General features: G+C 52.4%; 1 protein-coding gene across 1 annotated transcript in view; it reads right to left on the bottom strand.

Annotated features, from left to right (window-relative positions):
* The window catches only part of LOC132380273 (unconventional myosin-XV-like), a 909,717-nt gene that overhangs the window by 225,500 nt on the left and 663,572 nt on the right, over positions 1-20,645 (bottom strand). The window contains exons 25-28 of the mRNA XM_059949029.1: positions 19,708-19,825; positions 18,274-18,449; positions 12,082-12,172; positions 11,368-11,373 (exon numbers count right to left, since the gene is read on the bottom strand). Of these exons, the coding sequence (XP_059805012.1) occupies positions 11,368-11,373; positions 12,082-12,172; positions 18,274-18,449; positions 19,708-19,825 (391 nt within the window). The remainder of the gene's footprint in view (positions 1-11,367; positions 11,374-12,081; positions 12,173-18,273; positions 18,450-19,707; positions 19,826-20,645) is intronic.

The following is a 20,645-nucleotide window of genomic DNA, read 5'->3' as shown; positions in this document are numbered from 1 at the left end:
TTGACCCTCGTCCTCCTGCAGCTGGGATGCTATGGTTGACCCTCGTCCTCCTGCAGCTGGGATGCTATGGTTGACCCCCGTCCTACTGCAGCTGGGATGCTACGCAGGTTGACCCTCGTCCTCCTGCAGCTGGGATGCTATGGTTGACCCTCGTCCTCCTGCAGCTGGGATGCTACACAGATTGACCCTCGTCCTCCTGCAGCTGGGATGCTATGGTTGACCCCCGTCCTACTGCAGCTGGGATGCTACGCAGGTTGACCCTCGTCCTCCTGCAGCTGGGATGCTATGGTTGACCCTCGTCCTCCTGCAGCTGGGATGCTATGGTTGACCCTCGTCCTCCTGCAGCTGGGATGCTACGCAGGTTGACCCTCGTCCTCCTGCAGCTGGGATGCTATGGTTGACCCTCGTCCTCCTGCAGCTGGGATGCTACGCAGGTTGACCCTCGTCCTCCTGCAGCTGGGATGCTATGGTTGACCCTCATCCTCCTGCAGCTGGGATGCTATGGTTGACCCTCGTCCTCCTGCAGCTGGGATGCTACGCAGGTTGACCCTCATCCTCCTGCAGCTGGGATGCTACGCAGGTTGACCCTCGTCCTCCTGCAGCTGGGATGCTATGGTTGACCCTCGTCCTCCTGCAGATGGGATGCTACGCAGGTTGACCCTCGTCCTCCTGCAGCTGGGATGCTACGCAGGTTGACCCTCGTCCTCCTGAAGCTGGGATGCTATGGTTGACCCTCGTCCTCCTGCAGCTGGGATGCTATGGTTGACCCTCGTCCTCCTGAAGCTGGGATGCTATGCAGGTTGACCCTCGTCCTCCTGAAGCTGGGATGCTATGGTTGACCCTCGTCCTCCTGCAGCTGGGATGCTATGGTTGACACTCGTCCTCCTGCAGCTGGGATGCTACGCAGGTTGACCCTCGTCCTCCTGCAGCTGGGATGCTACGCAGGTTGACCCTCGTCCTCCTGCAGCTGGGATGCTATGGTTGACACTCGTCCTCCTGAAGCTGGGATGCTACGCAGGTTGACCCTCGTCCTCCTGCAGCTGGGATGCTACACAGGTTGACCCTCGTCCTCCTGCAGCTGGGATGCTATGGTTGACACTCGTCCTCCTGCAGCTGGGATGCTATGGTTGACACTCGTCCTCCTGCAGCTGGGATACTACACAGGTTGACCCTCATCCTCCTGCAGCTGGGATGCTACGCAGGTTGACCCTCGTCCTCCTGCAGCTGGGATGCTATGGTTGACCCTCGTCCTCCTGAAGCTGGGATGCTACGCAGGTTGACCCTCGTCCTCCTGCAGCTGGGATGCTATGGTTGACCCTCGTCCTCCTGCAGCTGGGATGCTACACAGGTTGACCCTCGTCCTCCTGCAGCTGGGATGCTATGGTTGACCCTCGTCCTCCTGCAGCTGGGATGCTATGGTTGACCCTCGTCCTCCTGCAGCTGGGATGCTACGCAGGTTGACCCTCGTCCTCCTGCAGCTGGGATGCTATGGTTGACCCTCGTCCTCCTGCAGCTGGGATGCTATGGTTGACCCTCGTCCTCCTGCAGCTGGGATGCTACGCAGGTTGACCCTCGTCCTCCTGCAGCTGGGATGCTATGGTTGACCCTCGTCCTCCTGCAGCTGGGATGCTATGGTTGACCCTCGTCCTCCTGCAGCTGGGATGCTATGGTTGACCCCCGTCCTACTGCAGCTGGGATGCTACGCAGGTTGACCCTCGTCCTCCTGCAGCTGGGATGCTATGGTTGACCCTCATCCTCCTGCAGCTGGGATGCTATGGTTGACCCTCGTCCTCCTGCAGCTGGGATGCTATGGTTGACCCTCGTCCTCCTGCAGCTGGGATGCTACGCAGGTTGACCCTCGTCCTCCTGCAGCTGGGATGCTACACAGGTTGACCCTCGTCCTCCTGCAGCTGGGATGCTACACAGATTGACCCTCGTCCTCCTGCAGCTGGGATGCTATGGTTGACCCTCGTCCTCCTGCAGCTGGGATGCTATGGTTGACCCTCGTCCTCCTGCAGCTGGGATGCTATGGTTGACCCTCGTCCTCCTGCAGCTGGGATGCTACACAGGTTGACCCTCGTCCTCCTGCAGCTGGGATGCTATGGTTGACCCACGTCCTCCTGCAGCTGGGATGCTACACAGGTTGACCCTCGTCCTCCTGCAGCTGGGATGCTATGGTTGACCCTCGTCCTCCTGAAGCTGGGATGCTATGGTTGACCCTCATCCTCCTGCAGCTGGGATGCAATGGTTGACCCTCGTCCTCCTGCAGCTGGGATGCTACACAGGTTGACCCTCGTCCTCCTGCAGCTGGGATGCTATGGTTGACCCTTGTCCTCCTGCAGCTGGGATGCTATGGTTGACCCTCGTCCTCCTGCAGCTGGGATGCTATGGTTGACCCTCGTCCTCCTGCAGCTGGGACGCTACGTAGGTTGACCCTTGTCCCCCTGCAGCTGGGATGCTATGGTTGATCCTCGTCCTCCTGCAGCTGGGATGCTACGCAGGTTGACCCTCGTCCTCCTGAAGCTGGGATGCTATGGTTGACCCTCGTCCTCCTGAAGCTGGGATGCTACGCAGGTTGACCCTCGTCCTCCTGCAGCTGGGATGCTACGCAGGTTGACCCTCGTCCTCCTGAAGCTGGGATGCTATGGTTGACCCTCGTCCTCCTGAAGCTGGGATGCTATGGTTGACCCTCGTCCTCCTGAAGCTGGGATGCTACGCAGGTTGACCCTCGTCCTCCTGCAGCTGGGATGCTATGGTTGACCCTCGTCCTCCTGCAGCTGGGATGCTATGGTTGACCCTCGTCCTCCTGCAGCTGGGATGCTATGGTTGACCCTCGTCCTCCTGAAGCTGGGATGCTACGCAGGTTGACCCTCGTCCTCCTGCAGCTGGGATGCTATGGTTGACCCTCATCCTCCTGCAGCTGGGATGCTACGCAGGTTGACCCTCGTCCTCCTGCAGCTGGGATGCTATGGTTGACCCTCGTCCTCCTGAAGCTGGGATGCTACGCAGGTTGACCCTCGTCCTCCTGCAGCTGGGATGCTATGGTTGACCCTCGTCCTCCTGCAGCTGGGATGCTATGGTTGACCCCCGTCCTACTGCAGCTGGGATGCTACGCAGGTTGACCCTCGTCCTCCTGCAGCTGGGATGCTATGGTTGACCCTCGTCCTCCTGCAGCTGGGATGCTACGCAGGTTGACCCTCGTCCTCCTGCAGCTGGGATGCTATGGTTGACCCTCGTCCTCCTGCAGCTGGGACGCTACGTAGGTTGACCCTTGTCCCCCTGCAGCTGGGATGCTATGGTTGATCCTCGTCCTCCTGCAGCTGGGATGCTACGCAGGTTGACCCTCGTCCTCCTGCAGCTGGGATGCTACGCAGGTTGACCCTCGTCCTCCTGCAGCTGGGATGCTACGCAGGTTGACCCTCGTCCTCCTGCAGCTGGGATGCTACGCAGGTTGACCCTCGTCCTCCTGCAGCTGGGATGCTACGCAGGTTGACCCTCGTCCCCCTGCAGCTGGGATGCTATGGTTGACCCTCGTCCTCCTGCAGCTGGGATGCTACACAGGTTGACCCTCATCCTCCTGCAGCTGGGATGCTACGCAGGTTGACCCTCGTCCTCCTGCAGCTGGGATTCTATGGTTGACCCTCGTCCTCCTGCAGCTGGGATGCTATGGTTGACCCTCGTCCTCCTGCAGCTGGGATGCTATGGTTGACCCTCGTCCTCCTGCAGCTGGGATGCTATGGTTGACCCTCGTCCTCCTGAAGCTGGGATGCTATGGTTGACCCTCATCCTCCTGCAGCTGGGATGCTATGGTTGACCCTCGTCCTACTGCAGCTGGGATACTACACAGGTCGACCCTCGTCCTCCTGCAGCTGGGATGCTACACAGGTTGACCCTCGTCCTCCTGCAGCTGGGATGCTATGGTTGACCCTCGTCCTCCTGCAGCTGGGATGCTATGGTTGACCCTCGTCCTCCTGCAGCTGGGATGCTATGGTTGACCCTCGTCCTCCTGAAGCTGGGATGCTATGGTTGACCCTCATCCTCCTGCAGCTGGGATGCTATGGTTGACCTTCGTCCTACTGCAGCTGGGATACTACACAGGTCGACCCTCGTCCTCCTGCAGCTGGGATGCTACACAGGTTGACCCTCGTCCTCCTGCAGCTGGGATGCTATGGTTGACCCTCGTCCTCCTGCAGCTGGGATGCTATGGTTGACCCTCGTCCTCCTGCAGCTGGGATGCTATGGTTGACCCTCGTCCTCCTGAAGCTGGGATGCTATGGTTGACCCTCATCCTCCTGCAGCTGGGATGCTATGGTTGACCCTCGTCCTCCTGAAGCTGGGATGCTATGGTTGACCCTCATCCTCCTGCTGCTGGGATGCTATGGTTGACCCTGGTCCTCCTGCAGCTGGGATGCTATGGTTGACCCTCGTCCTCCTGCAGCTGGGATGCTATGGTTGACCCTCGTCCTCCTGCAGCTGGGATGCTACGCAGGTTGACCCTCGTCCTCCTGCAGCTGGGATGCTATGGTTGACCCTCGTCCTCCTGCAGCTGGGATGCTATGGTTGACCCTCGTCCTCCTGCAGCTGGGATGCTATGGTTGACCCCCGTCCTACTGCAGCTGGGATGCTACGCAGGTTGACCCTCGTCCTCCTGCAGCTGGGATGCTATGGTTGACCCTCATCCTCCTGCAGCTGGGATGCTATGGTTGACCCTCGTCCTCCTGCAGCTGGGATGCTATGGTTGACCCTCGTCCTCCTGCAGCTGGGATGCTACGCAGGTTGACCCTCGTCCTCCTGCAGCTGGGATGCTACACAGGTTGACCCTCGTCCTCCTGCAGCTGGGATGCTACACAGATTGACCCTCGTCCTCCTGCAGCTGGGATGCTATGGTTGACCCTCGTCCTCCTGCAGCTGGGATGCTATGGTTGACCCTCGTCCTCCTGCAGCTGGGATGCTATGGTTGACCCTCGTCCTCCTGCAGCTGGGATGCTACACAGGTTGACCCTCGTCCTCCTGCAGCTGGGATGCTATGGTTGACCCACGTCCTCCTGCAGCTGGGATGCTACACAGGTTGACCCTCGTCCTCCTGCAGCTGGGATGCTATGGTTGACCCTCGTCCTCCTGAAGCTGGGATGCTATGGTTGACCCTCATCCTCCTGCAGCTGGGATGCAATGGTTGACCCTCGTCCTCCTGCAGCTGGGATGCTACACAGGTTGACCCTCGTCCTCCTGCAGCTGGGATGCTATGGTTGACCCTTGTCCTCCTGCAGCTGGGATGCTATGGTTGACCCTCGTCCTCCTGCAGCTGGGATGCTATGGTTGACCCTCGTCCTCCTGCAGCTGGGACGCTACGTAGGTTGACCCTTGTCCCCCTGCAGCTGGGATGCTATGGTTGATCCTCGTCCTCCTGCAGCTGGGATGCTACGCAGGTTGACCCTCGTCCTCCTGAAGCTGGGATGCTATGGTTGACCCTCGTCCTCCTGAAGCTGGGATGCTACGCAGGTTGACCCTCGTCCTCCTGCAGCTGGGATGCTACGCAGGTTGACCCTCGTCCTCCTGAAGCTGGGATGCTATGGTTGACCCTCGTCCTCCTGAAGCTGGGATGCTATGGTTGACCCTCGTCCTCCTGAAGCTGGGATGCTACGCAGGTTGACCCTCGTCCTCCTGCAGCTGGGATGCTATGGTTGACCCTCGTCCTCCTGCAGCTGGGATGCTATGGTTGACCCTCGTCCTCCTGCAGCTGGGATGCTATGGTTGACCCTCGTCCTCCTGAAGCTGGGATGCTACGCAGGTTGACCCTCGTCCTCCTGCAGCTGGGATGCTATGGTTGACCCTCATCCTCCTGCAGCTGGGATGCTACGCAGGTTGACCCTCGTCCTCCTGCAGCTGGGATGCTATGGTTGACCCTCGTCCTCCTGAAGCTGGGATGCTACGCAGGTTGACCCTCGTCCTCCTGCAGCTGGGATGCTATGGTTGACCCTCGTCCTCCTGCAGCTGGGATGCTATGGTTGACCCCCGTCCTACTGCAGCTGGGATGCTACGCAGGTTGACCCTCGTCCTCCTGCAGCTGGGATGCTATGGTTGACCCTCGTCCTCCTGCAGCTGGGATGCTACGCAGGTTGACCCTCGTCCTCCTGCAGCTGGGATGCTATGGTTGACCCTCGTCCTCCTGCAGCTGGGACGCTACGTAGGTTGACCCTTGTCCCCCTGCAGCTGGGATGCTACGCAGGTTGACCCTCGTCCTCCTGCAGCTGGGATGCTACGCAGGTTGACCCTCGTCCTCCTGCAGCTGGGATGCTACGCAGGTTGACCCTCGTCCTCCTGCAGCTGGGATGCTACGCAGGTTGACCCTCGTCCTCCTGCAGCTGGGATGCTACGCAGGTTGACCCTCGTCCCCCTGCAGCTGGGATGCTATGGTTGACCCTCGTCCTCCTGCAGCTGGGATGCTACACAGGTTGACCCTCATCCTCCTGCAGCTGGGATGCTACGCAGGTTGACCCTCGTCCTCCTGCAGCTGGGATTCTATGGTTGACCCTCGTCCTCCTGCAGCTGGGATGCTATGGTTGACCCTCGTCCTCCTGCAGCTGGGATGCTATGGTTGACCCTCGTCCTCCTGCAGCTGGGATGCTATGGTTGACCCTCGTCCTCCTGAAGCTGGGATGCTATGGTTGACCCTCATCCTCCTGCAGCTGGGATGCTATGGTTGACCCTCGTCCTACTGCAGCTGGGATACTACACAGGTCGACCCTCGTCCTCCTGCAGCTGGGATGCTACACAGGTTGACCCTCGTCCTCCTGCAGCTGGGATGCTATGGTTGACCCTCGTCCTCCTGCAGCTGGGATGCTATGGTTGACCCTCGTCCTCCTGCAGCTGGGATGCTATGGTTGACCCTCGTCCTCCTGAAGCTGGGATGCTATGGTTGACCCTCATCCTCCTGCAGCTGGGATGCTATGGTTGACCCTCGTCCTACTGCAGCTGGGATACTACACAGGTCGACCCTCGTCCTCCTGCAGCTGGGATGCTACACAGGTTGACCCTCGTCCTCCTGCAGCTGGGATGCTATGGTTGACCCTCGTCCTCCTGCAGCTGGGATGCTATGGTTGACCCTCGTCCTCCTGCAGCTGGGATGCTATGGTTGACCCTCGTCCTCCTGAAGCTGGGATGCTATGGTTGACCCTCATCCTCCTGCAGCTGGGATGCTATGGTTGACCCTCGTCCTCCTGAAGCTGGGATGCTATGGTTGACCCTCATCCTCCTGCAGCTGGGATGCTATGGTTGACCCTGGTCCTCCTGCAGCTGGGATTCTATGGTTGACCCTGGTCCTCCTGCAGCTGGGATGCTATGGTTGACCCTCGTCCTCCTGCAGCTGGGATGCTATGGTTGACCCTCGTCCTCCTGCAGCTGGGATGCTATGGTTGACCCTCGTCCTCCTGCAGCTGGGACGCTACGTAGGTTGACCCTTGTCCCCCTGCAGCTGGGATGCTATGGTTGACCCTCGTCCTCCTGCAGCTGGGACGCTACGTAGGTTAACCCTTGTCCCCCTGCAGCTGGGATGCTATGGTTGATCCTTGTCCTCCTGCAGCTGGGATGCTATGGTTGACCCTCGTCCTCCTGCAGCTGGGATGCTATGGTTGACCCTCGTCCTCCTGCAGCTGGGACGCTACGTAGGTTGACCCTTGTCCCCCTGCAGCTGGGATGCTATGGTTGACCCTCGTCCTCCTGCAGCTGGGATGCTACGCAGGTTGACCCTCGTCCTCCTGCAGCTGGGATGCTATGGTTGACCCTCGTCCTCCTGCAGCTGGGATGCTATGGTTGACCCTCGTCCTCCTGCAGCTGGGATGCTACGCAGGTTGACCCTCGTCCTCCTGCAGCTGGGATGCTATGGTTGACCCACGTCCTCCTGCAGCTGGGATGCTACACAGGTCGACCCTCGTCCTCCTGCAGCTGGGATGCTATGGTTGACCCTCGTCCTCCTGCAGCTGGGATGCTACGCAGGTTGACCCACGTCCTCCTGCAGCTGGGATGCTACGCAGGTTTACCCTCGTCCTCCTGCAGCTGGGATGCTATGGTTGACCCTCGTCCTCCTGCAGCTGGGATGCTATGGTTGACCCTCGTCCTCCTGCAGCTGGGATGCTATGGTTGACTCTCGTCCTCCTGCAGCTGGGATGCTACACAGGTCGACCCTTGTCCTCCTGCAGCTGGGATGCTACACAGATTGACCCTCATCCTCCTGCAGCTGGGATGCTACACAGGTCGACCCTCGTCCTCCTGCAGCTGGGATGCTATGGTTGACTCTCGTCCTCCTGCAGCTGGGATGCTACACAGGTTGACCCTCGTCCTCCTGCAGCTGGGATGCTATGGTTGACCCTCGTCCTCCTGCAGCTGGGATGCTATGGTTGACCCTCGTCCTCCTGCAGCTGGGATGCTATGGTTGACTCTCATCCTCCTGCAGCTGGGATGCTGTGGTTGACCCTCGTCCTCCTGCAGCTGGGATGCTACACAGATTGACCCTCGTCCTCCTGCAGCTGGGATGCTATGGTTGACCCTCGTCCTCCTGCAGCTGGGATGCTATGGTTGACCCTCGTCCTCCTGCAGCTGGGATGCTATGGTTGACCCTCGTCCTACTGCAGCTGGGATGCTACGCAGGTTGACCCTCGTCCTCCTGCAGCTGGGATGCTATGGTTGACTCTCGTCCTCCTGCAGCTGGGATGCTACACAGGTTGACCCTCGTCCTCCTGCAGCTGGGATGCTATGGTTGACTCTCGTCCTCCTGCAGCTGGGATGCTATGGTTGACCCTAGTCCTCCTGCAGCTGGGATGCTATGGTTGACCCTCGTCCTCCTGCAGCTGGGATGCTACGCAGGTTGACCCTCGTCCTCCTGCAGCTGGGATGCTATGGTTGACCCTCGTCCTCCTGCAGCTGGGATGCTATGGTTGACCCTCGTCCTCCTGCAGCTGGGATGCTATGGTTGACCCTCGTCCTCCTGCAGCTGGGATGCTACGCAGGTTGACCCTCGTCCTCCTGCAGCTGGGATGCTACGCAGGTTGACCCTCGTCCTCCTGCAGCTGGGATGCTATGGTTGACCCTCGTCCTCCTGCAGCTGGGATGCTATGGTTGACCCTCGTCCTCCTGCAGCTGGGATGCTACGCAGATTGACCCTCGTCCTCCTGCAGCTGGGATGCTATGGTTGACCCTCGTCCTCCTGCAGCTGGGATGCTACACAGGTCGACCCTCGTCCTCCTGCAGAAAGAACATTAATCTTTTCCCAGGTGGCACTAAGCTATGATCTGATTGAACCAGCTTTAGTACCAAGGTCTGGACAACCTGTTTGCAACCATCACCATCTAGGAGCTGGTATTCAACCCTCAAAGTTAATTCTGTCTTCCCACAGTTCCTGACACCTCAGACAATCTGACAGGAAGCTTAAATATTGGGCATAGTCATCAGCCTTCAATTTTACCCACACTGGCCCCCTTTCACTCACTTCATGTACTCACAGCAGCCCTGAGGCTTGGTGGCATGGTGTCCTTTCAGGACTGGGGCCCTGTCAACTGCCAACACAAACGTGTAACATTGAGCCACATCGTTCTGAGCCGACCATGAACAACAGAAAAGGAGTACTCTGCACTTAACATGTGCGGACATGGTTTTTACAATCATGATTACATCCCCAGTCTGCCCTGCATAGGCATGAATAGATGGGCAGCAGTCAACTTCACCCAGTGTAGGAATGATCCAATTTCTAAGCAGATGTCGCTTCACCCATGATCCCCTACTCAGTCCAATGTTGGGAGTAAGTATTATTTCACTCTTCTTTTCTCTCAGAAGGCACAACTTTATGTTACTCTGCTTCAATCTGAACATGGCACCTATCTACTGACACTGTTAGCACCGTCTCTGTCTCCATTTCATTTCCTGCAGTTTCTCCAGTAAGTTTTACTGTCAACATCATGATCCTGCTGTTCATATATAAAACAAGAGATCCTGTGACAGTGCTTGGGTACACCCACATCTTGCCAATCTGAAACCAACCATTAAACCATGTCTGCAACCCGACAGCCACACTGTTTGTGTAATCTCACACAGATAAAAAGTTCAAATTCACAGCAATTTTTGTTCCAGTTCAGAAGGCTGTTTCCTCACTTCCATCACTAAGGAGGCTCAGCTGCTAAAATATCAAAAGGAAAGTTAATTATTGGTCTGGAATCTTCTCCGAATTGATTTGAACCTTCTGTTTTAAGTACGAAAAGCAGAAGCTGCTCTCATTGTGAATTAACAACAGGGATAAGGTAATGAAATGGGAGCAAACCCCAGTACAGCCACAGCACATTTATCGAAGTGCATCCACCCGATGGCTTGTCATCGTTAGCAGGCTACAGAAATGCACATACTTTTCTTTTTCTCTGGACTGCACAGTTCAGAGCTCCTCCAAACAGTTGCCTATTGTCCAGCTGTTGCAACCTTCCCACTTCAGATCACTTGCAGGATTTCACAGCTAAGGCAGGTCTGACGTAAACAATAAGTACACTGCAGATGCTGGGGTCAAAGCAACACGTACAAACAAGCTGGAGGAACTCAGCAGGTCGGGCAGCATCCGTGGAAACGAGCAGTCAACGTTTCAGGCCGAGACCCTTCGTCAGGACTGAAGAGGGAGGGGACAGGGGCCCTATAAAGAAGGTGGGGGAGGGTGGGAAGGAGAAGGCTGGTAGGTGCCAGGTGAAAAACCAATCAGAGGAAAGATCAAGGGGTGGGGGAGGGGAAGCAGGAAGGGGATAGGCAGGTAAGGTGAAGAAGGAATGTAAAGGGAAAGCACTATGGGTAGTAGAAGGCAGAATCATGAGAGAGGTGATAGGCAGCTGGAGGAGGAGGCAGAGTGAAACTGAAATGGGGGAAGGGAGAGGGAGGGAATTACCGGAAGTTGAAGAACTCAATGTTCATGCCAAGGGGCTGGAGACTACCCAGACGGTATATGAGGTGTTGCTCCTCCAACCTGAGTTTGGCCTCATCATGGCAGTAGAGGAGGCCATTGATGCACCATCAATAACTCTCACAGACGTGAGGCGAGAGATAGGCTTTTATTAGCTGGAAGAGAGCGCTATCAGCAGCAAGAGACCATCACACAACAATTGGAGATTGAGGGAGGAGCAGTGCCTCCAATCGCCTTTATACAGGGGTCTGTGGGAGGAGCCACAGGAGCCGTCAGCAGAGGGGCATGTCCAGACAGGTCCATGTAGTTCACCACAGCCATGTATGAACATATCCAAATGGGAATGTGAAGCAGAGCTGAAGTGGGAGATCCTGTCTGTTGTGGCAGGTAGAGCGGAGGTGCTCGACGAAGCGGTCGACTTCAGCATGTGTGCTTCACACAACTGTGTCCTACCAGCGACAATATTCCAATCACAAAGTATTTTCACACTTGTAATCAAGTCATCCACAATTCATGGACCAAGTACTGGAGGTTTCCCACATAACTAGACAGTAAGACATTGGAGCAGATTTAGGCCATTCAGCCCATCATGTCTGCTCCACCATTTGATCATGGCTGACTTACAGTATGTTCCCTCTCAACTCCATTTTCTTACTTCTCCCCATAACCTCTGACACCATTACCAATAAAATATCTATCAGCCTCCACTTTTAATTATACCAGCCATCTGTGGCAATGAATTTCATAGATTCTGGCTAAAAAAATTCCTCATCTTTGTTCAAAAGGAACATCCTTCTATTCTGAGGCTGTGCCCTCTGGTCTTAAGACACTCTCGCAATAGGAAACATCCTCTCCAAGTCCACTCTCCCTAGGCCTTATGACGCAATGTCCAATCAGAGTTAGCTGAGCTTCCAGTTGCCACCCACCATGGTACCCACACACTGTTCCAACGTGCTCACTGTGCGTAGTGTTGATGAGGGGTGTATGCAGTGGGGAGTGGCAACAAAAGGGAGGGACTGGGAAGAAGTGAGAAAGAATGATAGAGGGATAGTGTAGAGTGGGGTAAGGAAAAGGGAAAGGCAAAGAAGGGAGGGGAATGAAATGGAGAAGAAAGTGAGAGTGAGAGGAGAAAGGTGATGAGTTTATTATTTTCCAACCTGATTCTGTCTCCTGTAAGCAACTGCCTTTGAGATTGCCACTGCAGCCCCAAACTGCACCAAGGCTCTCTTCATCCTCTTGTACCGACTCCTGGTGGTGAAAATTGATGCATGAAGTTAGAGAAGAGTTTAGTGGATGAGGTCCTTCACACATACATGCATACACGTGCACACACACACTCACTCCTGCTGCAAAACACAGAGCTTCCTCAATGCAGTCCTTTGGAGCTTCACACAGTGTCGGGAAGTGTATGGTCATCAGCTTTGCGAGAAGAAATGAAGGGGTTGGCTATTTTTTTTTAAATGGAGAGAAAACGCAAAAAACTGAGATGTAAAGGGATTTGGGAGTCCTTATGGAGGACTCTAGGGAGTCTTTAGGATTCTTTAGGACTCTAGGGAATCTTTAGGATTTATTTGCAGATTGAGTCTGTGGTGAGGAAGGCAAATGCAATATTAGCATTAATTTCAAGAGCAAACAAGAGAAAATCCTCAGATGCTGGAAATCTGAGCAACACACACAAAATTTTGGAGGAACTCAGTAGGCCAGGCAGCATCTAGGAAAAGAGTACAGTCAATGTATTGGGCTGAAACTTTTTGGCAGGACTAGGGAAAAAAAAACTGAGAAGTAGATTTAAAAGGTGAGGCGTCGGGGGGGGGGGTGAGGGGAGAACATAAGGTGATAGGTGAAACCTGAAGGGGGGAGGGGGATGAAGTAAGAGCTGGGAAGTAAATTGATGAAAGAGACAGAAGGCCATGGAAGAAAGAAAAGGGTGGAGGAGCACCAGAGGGAGGCAATGGGCAGGCAAGGGGATAAGGTGAGAGAGGGAAAAGGGTGGGAGGCATTTGTGAAATTTTGAGAAATCAGGTTGGCGGCTACCCAAACAGAATATAAGGTGTTCCTCCAACCTAAGCGTGGCCTCATCAGGACAGTGGAGGAGGCCATGGAATGGGAATGGAAAGTGGAATTAAAATGTGGGGTCACTGGGAGATTGGTGAAGCAGTCTCCCAAACTATATCGGGTCTTACTAATATACAGGAGGCCACACCAGGAGTGCTAGACGCAGTAAATGACTCCAACAGACTCATAGGTGAAGTATCGCTTCACCAGGAAGGACTGTTTGGGGCCTTGAATGGTAATGAGGGAGAAGGTGTAGGGGTAGGTGTAGCACTTGTTCTGCTTGCAAGGATAAGTGCTAGGAGGGATATCAGTGGTGAAGGACGAATGGACAAGGGAGTCACATAGGGAGTGTTCCCTGCGGACAGCAGAAAGTAGGGGGGAGGGAAAGATGCACTTGGAGATGGTGGAAGTTTCGAAGATTTATGTGCTGAATGCGGAGGCTGGTGGGTGGTGGGTGAAGACAAGAGGAGCCCTATCCTGGTAGAGTGGTGGGAGGATTGGGTAAGAGCAGATGTGGGTAAAATGGAAGGGATGCACTTGAGGGCAGTGCTGATGGTGGAGGAAGGGAAGCCCCTTTCTTTGAAAAAGGAGGACATCTTTTTTCTGAAATGAAAAGTCTCACCCTGAGAGCAGATGTGGCGGAGGATTTGGAATTGAGAGAAGGGGATTGTGTTTTCACAAATAACAGGGTGGGAAGAGGTATAGTCCAGGTAGCTGTGAGAGTCCATGGGTTTATAATACACATCAGTGGATAAGCTGTCTCTGGAGATAGAGACAGTAAGATTGAGAAAGGGGAGGGAGGTGATAAGTTGTCTCCGGAGACAGGGACAGTGAGATCCAGAAAGGAAGGGGGTACGATGTTGAGTTCTTCTTCTGCTGCCTCCATATCCGAGCTTATTTCTTTGGCAAGGACTCTCCACCCCGCACTGATGACCCCTTCTCCCGTCTTTAATCCTCCTCCTCTTTCTGGACACCCCGCTCTGGTCTTCTGCCTACTCTGGACCTTTCCATCGCCAACTGCTGATGGGACATCAACCGTCTAGACTTCAACACTCCTCCTATTCCAACCTCACTCCTTCCGAAAGCTCAGCTCTCCACACCAATCCTAAGCTCACCATCAAACTACAGATAAGGGAGGTGCAGTAGCAGTCTGGTGGATTGACCTCCACCTTGCTGAGGCCCAGCGCCAACTCTCAGACACCTCCTCTTACTTACCCCTCAAACATGATCCCACAAAGGAACACCAGGCCATTGTCTCCCACACCATCACCAATGTTATTAACTCTAGGGATCTCCCGTCCAACCTCAAAGTTCCATACCTCGCATCTCCCACCCAAGATTCACAAACCTGCTTGTCCAGGTAGACCCATTGTTTCAGCTTGTTCCTGCCCCATCAAACTCATATCTGCATATCTCCCCTAGTTCAGTCCCTTCCTACCTATAACTGTGACACCTCGCACGCTCTGGATTTTTTCAATGATTTCAGGTTCCCTGATCCCCATCATCTTATTTTCACCACGGATGTCCAGTCCTAAAACACCTCCATCCCCCACCAGAAAGGCCTCAAAGCTCTACAGACCCAACCAGTTCCCCTCCACCACCACTCTCCTCCACCTAACAGAACTTGTCCTCACTCTAAAATATTTCTCCTTTGGCTTCCCCCACTTCCTTCAGGACAAAAGGTGTCGCCATGCACACTCGCGTGGGCCCCAGTTATGCCTACCTATTTGTCAGCTACATGGAACAGTCTATGTTTCAAGCCTACACTGGTGACCGTCCCTCACTTTTCCTATGCTACATCAATGATTGCATTGGCGCTACTTCCTACACTCATGCTGAACTCCTCAACTTCATCCACGTAGCCTCCAACTTTCACCCTGCCCTCAAATTTACATGGTCTATTTCCGACACATCTTCCCCTTCCTTGATCTTACTGTCTCTATCTCTGGATAGCTTATCCACTGATGTCTATTATAAACCCATAGGTTCTCACAGCTGCCTGGACTACACCATTTCCCACTCTGTTATTTGTAAAAACTCCATTCCCTTCTCTCAATTCCTCCATCTCCACCGCATCTGCGGATGAGGTTTTCATTCTAGAATGAAGGAGATGTCCTCCTTTTTCAAAGAAAGGGGCTTCCCTTCCTCCACCATCAACACTGCCCTTCCATTTCACGCACTCTAACAGGGATAGGGTTCCTCTTGTCCTCACCTACCAGGCCACCAGCAACTGTGTCCAGCACATAATTCTCTGGAACTTCCGCCATCTTCAGCAGGATCCCACCACCAAGCACATCTTTCCCTTCCTCCTATTTTCTGCTTTCTGCAGGGATCGTTCCCTATGCAACTCGCTTGTTTATTCGTCCTTCTCCAATGATCTCCCTCCCAGCACTTCTCCTTGGAAGCGAAGTAAGTGCTATACCTGCTGCTACACCTCCTTCCTCACAATCATTTAAGGATCCAGACAGCCCTTCCAGGTGGGGCCTGCGAGTCTGTTAGGGTCATATACTGTGTCCGGTGCTCCCGGTGTGGCCTCCTGTATATTGATTGATGAGACTCAACGTAGATTGGGAGACCGCTTCACTGAGCACCTACGCTTCGTCCGCCTGAAAACGCGGGATCTCCCAGTGGTCACCAATTTTAATTCCACTTCCCATTCCTATCCCAGTATGTGTGCCCACGGCCTCCTCCACTGTCATGATGAAGCCACACTCAGGTTGGAAGAACAACACGTTATATTCTGCTTGCGTAACCTCTAATCTGATGGCATGAATGTTGATTTCTCGAACTTCTGGTAATGCACCCCAACCCTCAACTCCTTCACCATTTCCCATTTCCTCATCTTATCTCCTCACCTCCCTCTGGTACTCCTTCGCCCTTTTTCTTTCTTCCGTGGCCTTCTATCTCATTCATCAATTTACTTCCCAATTCTTTACTTCATCCCCTCCCCTTCAGGTTTCACCTGTGTTATGTAGGATGAACAGCTCTGATGGGCAGAAGGGTGCAGAGTTGCCCATGTCCCTCCTCCGGGAGAATCACAAACCGTTACTGTTGCTATGCTGCTCATGAGAGAGAGAGATGTAAAAGAAAACATGCAAGAACATCTGCTACAGATAAGGGAGAGATAAGAGAGGGGAGGGAGACTTGTTGATTCACCGTATTATGACTTCTGAGAGGGTTATTTATCTTGTACCATTCTGTTCATTACAATTCCTCAGTGGACAGCCGGAGTGCACTGGTTTGATGGACACAGCCATTCAAAATTGATTGACAACTGAGACCCTGTGAGTAGGGATAAAAGTGAGGTCTGGAGAGACACCCTTCAGACACACCAGGAGACACACTAGTGAACACTGTTTGAGTGTTGGAGCCCACGGGAAGGTGTGGGGCATCGGAGACCGAACAAAGAGATCGGTCAGTAAAACTCACAGTGTTATAGCAGGGCCGGTGGGTGTCCACTCATGCCAGAGTGACGAGTCCACCACAGAAGAATGGTCCAGCTGAAGGACAGAGGGGTCATAACTGAATGGCCACAATGAAACGATGGATCAAGAACGCAAAGGAAGGTTTGCCTGACTGTAGCTGTTACTGCTCGCTTGCTCTCTCTCTCTCTCTCTCTCCCCAACAATTACGACACAACAACCAATATCTACCTCAGCACGTATGAACTGAACTGAACTTTATATTTTTATATGACAATTCATTATCCCCTAGACATCGATAGAGCTGGTTTATTATTGATTATTATTATTCCCACACTTTTAGGTTTATTATTGCTAGCTTGTATTATCTATATATTTGCATTACTGATATTGATTTGTGTATTTTATTAATAAACACTTTTGAATATAGTACCACCAGACTCCAACGGATTCTTCTTTCTCTGTTGGTTAGACACCCAGTTACAGGGTACGTAACACCTATCACCTGGTGTTTCTCTCAGTTTTTTTCCCCCCAGTCCTGCTGAAGGGTCTTGGCGCAAAACGTTCACTGTACTCTTTACCTAAATGCTACCTGGCCTACTGAGTTCCTCCAACATTTTTTTTGTGTGTTGCATTCTTTCAAGAGGATGAGAATACAAAAGCAAAGGTGTAATGCTGAGACTTTATAAAGCACCGGTGAGCAGGTTTGGGCCCCTTATCTTAGGAAGGGACGTGCTGAAACTGGACAGGGTTCAAAGGAGGTTCACGAAAATGATTCCAGGATTAAATGGCTTGTCATATGAGGAGCGTCTGATGCCTCTGGTCCTGTATTCACTAGAATTCAGAGGAAAGAGGGGTGACTTCATTGAAACCTATCGAATGGTGAAAGGCATCTATTGAGTGGATGTGAAGAAGATCTTTCCTATGATGGGAGAGTTTAAGACCAGAGGATACAGCCTCAGAATAGATGGCCATCCTTTTAGAACAAAGATGAGGAGGAATTCCTTTAGCCAGAGACTGGTAAGCCTGTGGAATTCATTGCCACAGGCAGCTGTGGAGGCCATATCTTTATGTACATTTAAGAAAGAGGTTGATATATTCTTGAATGGTCAGGGCATGAAAGGATACGGGGAGAAGGCAGGAGGTTGGGACTGAGAGGAAAACTGGATCAGCCATAATGAAATGGTGGAGCAGACTCAATGGGCCAAATGGTCTAATTCTGCTCCTATATCTTCTGGTCTTATACAGGAAGAGTGTCAAGGGAATCCAGTCTGTGGTGTTCAGCTAGGCTCCTATAACCAACCTCTCAGTGACAAGCCTTGTCATTCACCAATAGAATAAACTGAATAGGTTAGTTAATTATTCATCCTCCTGAACCCATTGGGAGATCCAGTTACTTACTGCAGTTGGTTATTAATCACACATACTGTAGGTTGTGGGGCACTGTAGGATGTCATGCAGACACCGAGGGCTCAAACAATGATCAGTATTGAGGTGTACTGGGACTGAGGCTGCTGAGGTGGGCATCTACTGACCCAGAGACCCTCTCATCTGGCTCCTGGTACTCAGCTGTACAGCTGCTCCAACTCTGGTGATGGCAGATGGATTCATTCCACCATGTAATCGGCATCTCCTCTGCACAAACACAGACATCTGGTGCTCACGGACAGTCTTGGAAGACCAGCTCTGTCACTTCTCCCCACAGTGGCCTACATGAAGCCCAAGGGGAGAATCTATGCTTTAGTGGACGAGGACCAATTTTTATGAGCCAGAGAAGATGGTCGAAAGGGATTGTTTTCTTCTTGTCTGTGGCTTTCGCTGCTCTCAATGCAAAATTGTATCTTTTAAACACAAAGCTCACTAGAGTCTGACCTGGCCTGGTGTCCCCTGATCTGAGACTGGACAATGACAATCTTGTGCCGGAAGAGCTGGAAGTTTCTCCTGTTGATGAAGGCACGGATATTCTTCTGAATGGTGACTGCTGCCCAGTTCTGTGTTCTTCTCCAGCAACTTTCCAACTGATTGAAAACTTGCTTCTTCAGAAAGGCCTGGAAAACAATTACAATGAAACTCTAGAGGCAGCTTCAATGTCATTGTCTAGGTATCTGTCCAATGCAGACTACTGGAACCCATGGGGACCTGTCACATGTCGGCCACAAGTACCCACTGGTACCTGCCTTACGTCAACTACAGGTATCCACAGGTACTCAAAGGAGGTTCATGAAAATGATTCCAGGATTGAATGGCTTGTCATATGAAGAGCGTTTGATGGCTCTGGGCCTGTGTTCACTAGAATTCAGAAGAGTGAGGGGTGGCCTCTTTGAAACCTTGATAGAGTGGATGTGGAGAGGATGTTTCCTATGGTGGGAGAGTCCAAGACCAGAGGACACAGCCTCGGAATAGAGGGGTGCCCTTTAAGAACGGAGATGAAATGGAATTTCTTTACCCAGAGAGTGGTGAATCTGTGGAATTCTTTGCCACATGCAGCTGTGGAGGCCAGAAGTTGATAGATTCTTGATTGGTCAGGGCATGAAGGGATACGGGGAGAAGGCAGGAGATTGGTGCTGAGGGGAAATATGAGTCAGCCATGATGAAATAGCAGAGCAGACTCGAGAGGCCAAATGGCCTAATTCTGCTCCTATATCTTATAGTCATGGTATTTTTCATATAGACTATGGGTACCTACTGTTACCTGCAGGTGCCTGATTGAGGTAGCATCTTCCCATTACTCCATTTGAAGCCACTGTACCCTGCCATTCTCCATAACAGTAAAACAGAATGCTGTATTCAACAGATCAAGCAATATCTGTTGAATAGAAACAGATTTAATGCTTTAGATTGAATTCTCTTCATCAAAAACATCTGAACTGAAATGTTGCCTCCTTTTCCCTCTCTTCATGGACACTGTCTGAACTAGTGAGCATTTTCATTTCTGATTTATAGCATCCATGTTTCTGTTGGTTTCCAATTATCTTCTGCTCCTCTTTATATATTCATTCTATATCACACTTACACCTTCACCATTCTCTGCATAGCTCACTATTCCCCACAGCATTACCATTTTAAACTCCAATACTCCCCACACTGCATTCCACACATCCCACTGACCCCTAGCCTGTAAGATCCAGAGATCACATCCTTCACCAGTGACCAGTCACCGCAAACCCCTTCATTCACAGAGTTCATTTATTATCACACCATTTTCTGGTGTTCATCCTCCATTCTTCTTCATTCTTCAGTTCTCTTTCCTCGAGGTCTAGTCTCTGCAAAACAGAGCTGCAGTGCTGGTATCCATTAGCTAATTACCTTGGTATTTCCCAGCTGATAGGACCCTGAGGTCCCCTTTGTGATCTTCTTTAGTATAGAGGAGCACAGGTCACGGTGCGAGGAAAGGTCCTTTACCTGACCCAATAAAACGCTGTACCTGCGGATGGCAGAGAACAACAGCTAGCGTGAGGTCAACAGGTACCGGTTCCCAGGAACATTGCCCAGTTATCTGACAAAGTATTTCACATCATAACTTCTCTGTAGCCTTGATTGTCAATCCTAATTATGCTATTTGCAAATTACTTTGTAAAGTGAGTTACTTAAAAATCATGTTCTGTTGAGGATGGTCAGGGTCAACTTTGGTTCATGGTGAGCTGAGGTGGACCAGACACTTGTAATGTCACTGTACCCCGATCCTGGCCGATCAGATTGCCAGTTTCACTCCAAGTTCCCGTCAATGCCAGTAATCTGTCACTCCCACCAATTCACTGGGCTTCCATCTCTCTCCCTTAAAATTCTTCAAAGACTCTCCTTCCACCTCCTTTACAGGAAGAAATTTTCAATAAATCACAGCAGTCTGGGTATGGAAAAGAATTGTTAATATTTCAGTTCATCAGTTCAGATCCTGATGCAGAGCTTCAACTCAAAATATCGACAGTTCCTTTTCCACCCCTATCTGTGACCCCGTCCTGTACCCCAACAGATGCTCGACCTGCTCAATTCTTCCAGAAGTTTGTTGCAAACCTATGCTGTTATCTTCTCTTATAAGACAACACTGTCCAGTAAACTTCAGCTGAATTGTTTCTAATCCATTAACATCCTTCCTATGTAAAGAAACCAGTGGTGTACACATTACTGGAGATGTGCTCTCAGCAATACCCTTGGCAACTAAAACATAGCCTCCTGTTAATTATCCTTGCAATGAATGATAACAATCTGTCCAGCTTTTTTCATTATATGCTGTAGTTACACATTAG

Source organism: Hypanus sabinus, chromosome 23, assembly GCF_030144855.1.
Source record: "Hypanus sabinus isolate sHypSab1 chromosome 23, sHypSab1.hap1, whole genome shotgun sequence".
Lineage (NCBI taxonomy): Eukaryota > Metazoa > Chordata > Chondrichthyes > Myliobatiformes > Dasyatidae > Hypanus > Hypanus sabinus.
Note: the sequence above shows the minus strand (reverse complement) of the source record. Positions and strands in the feature narration are given on the sequence as shown.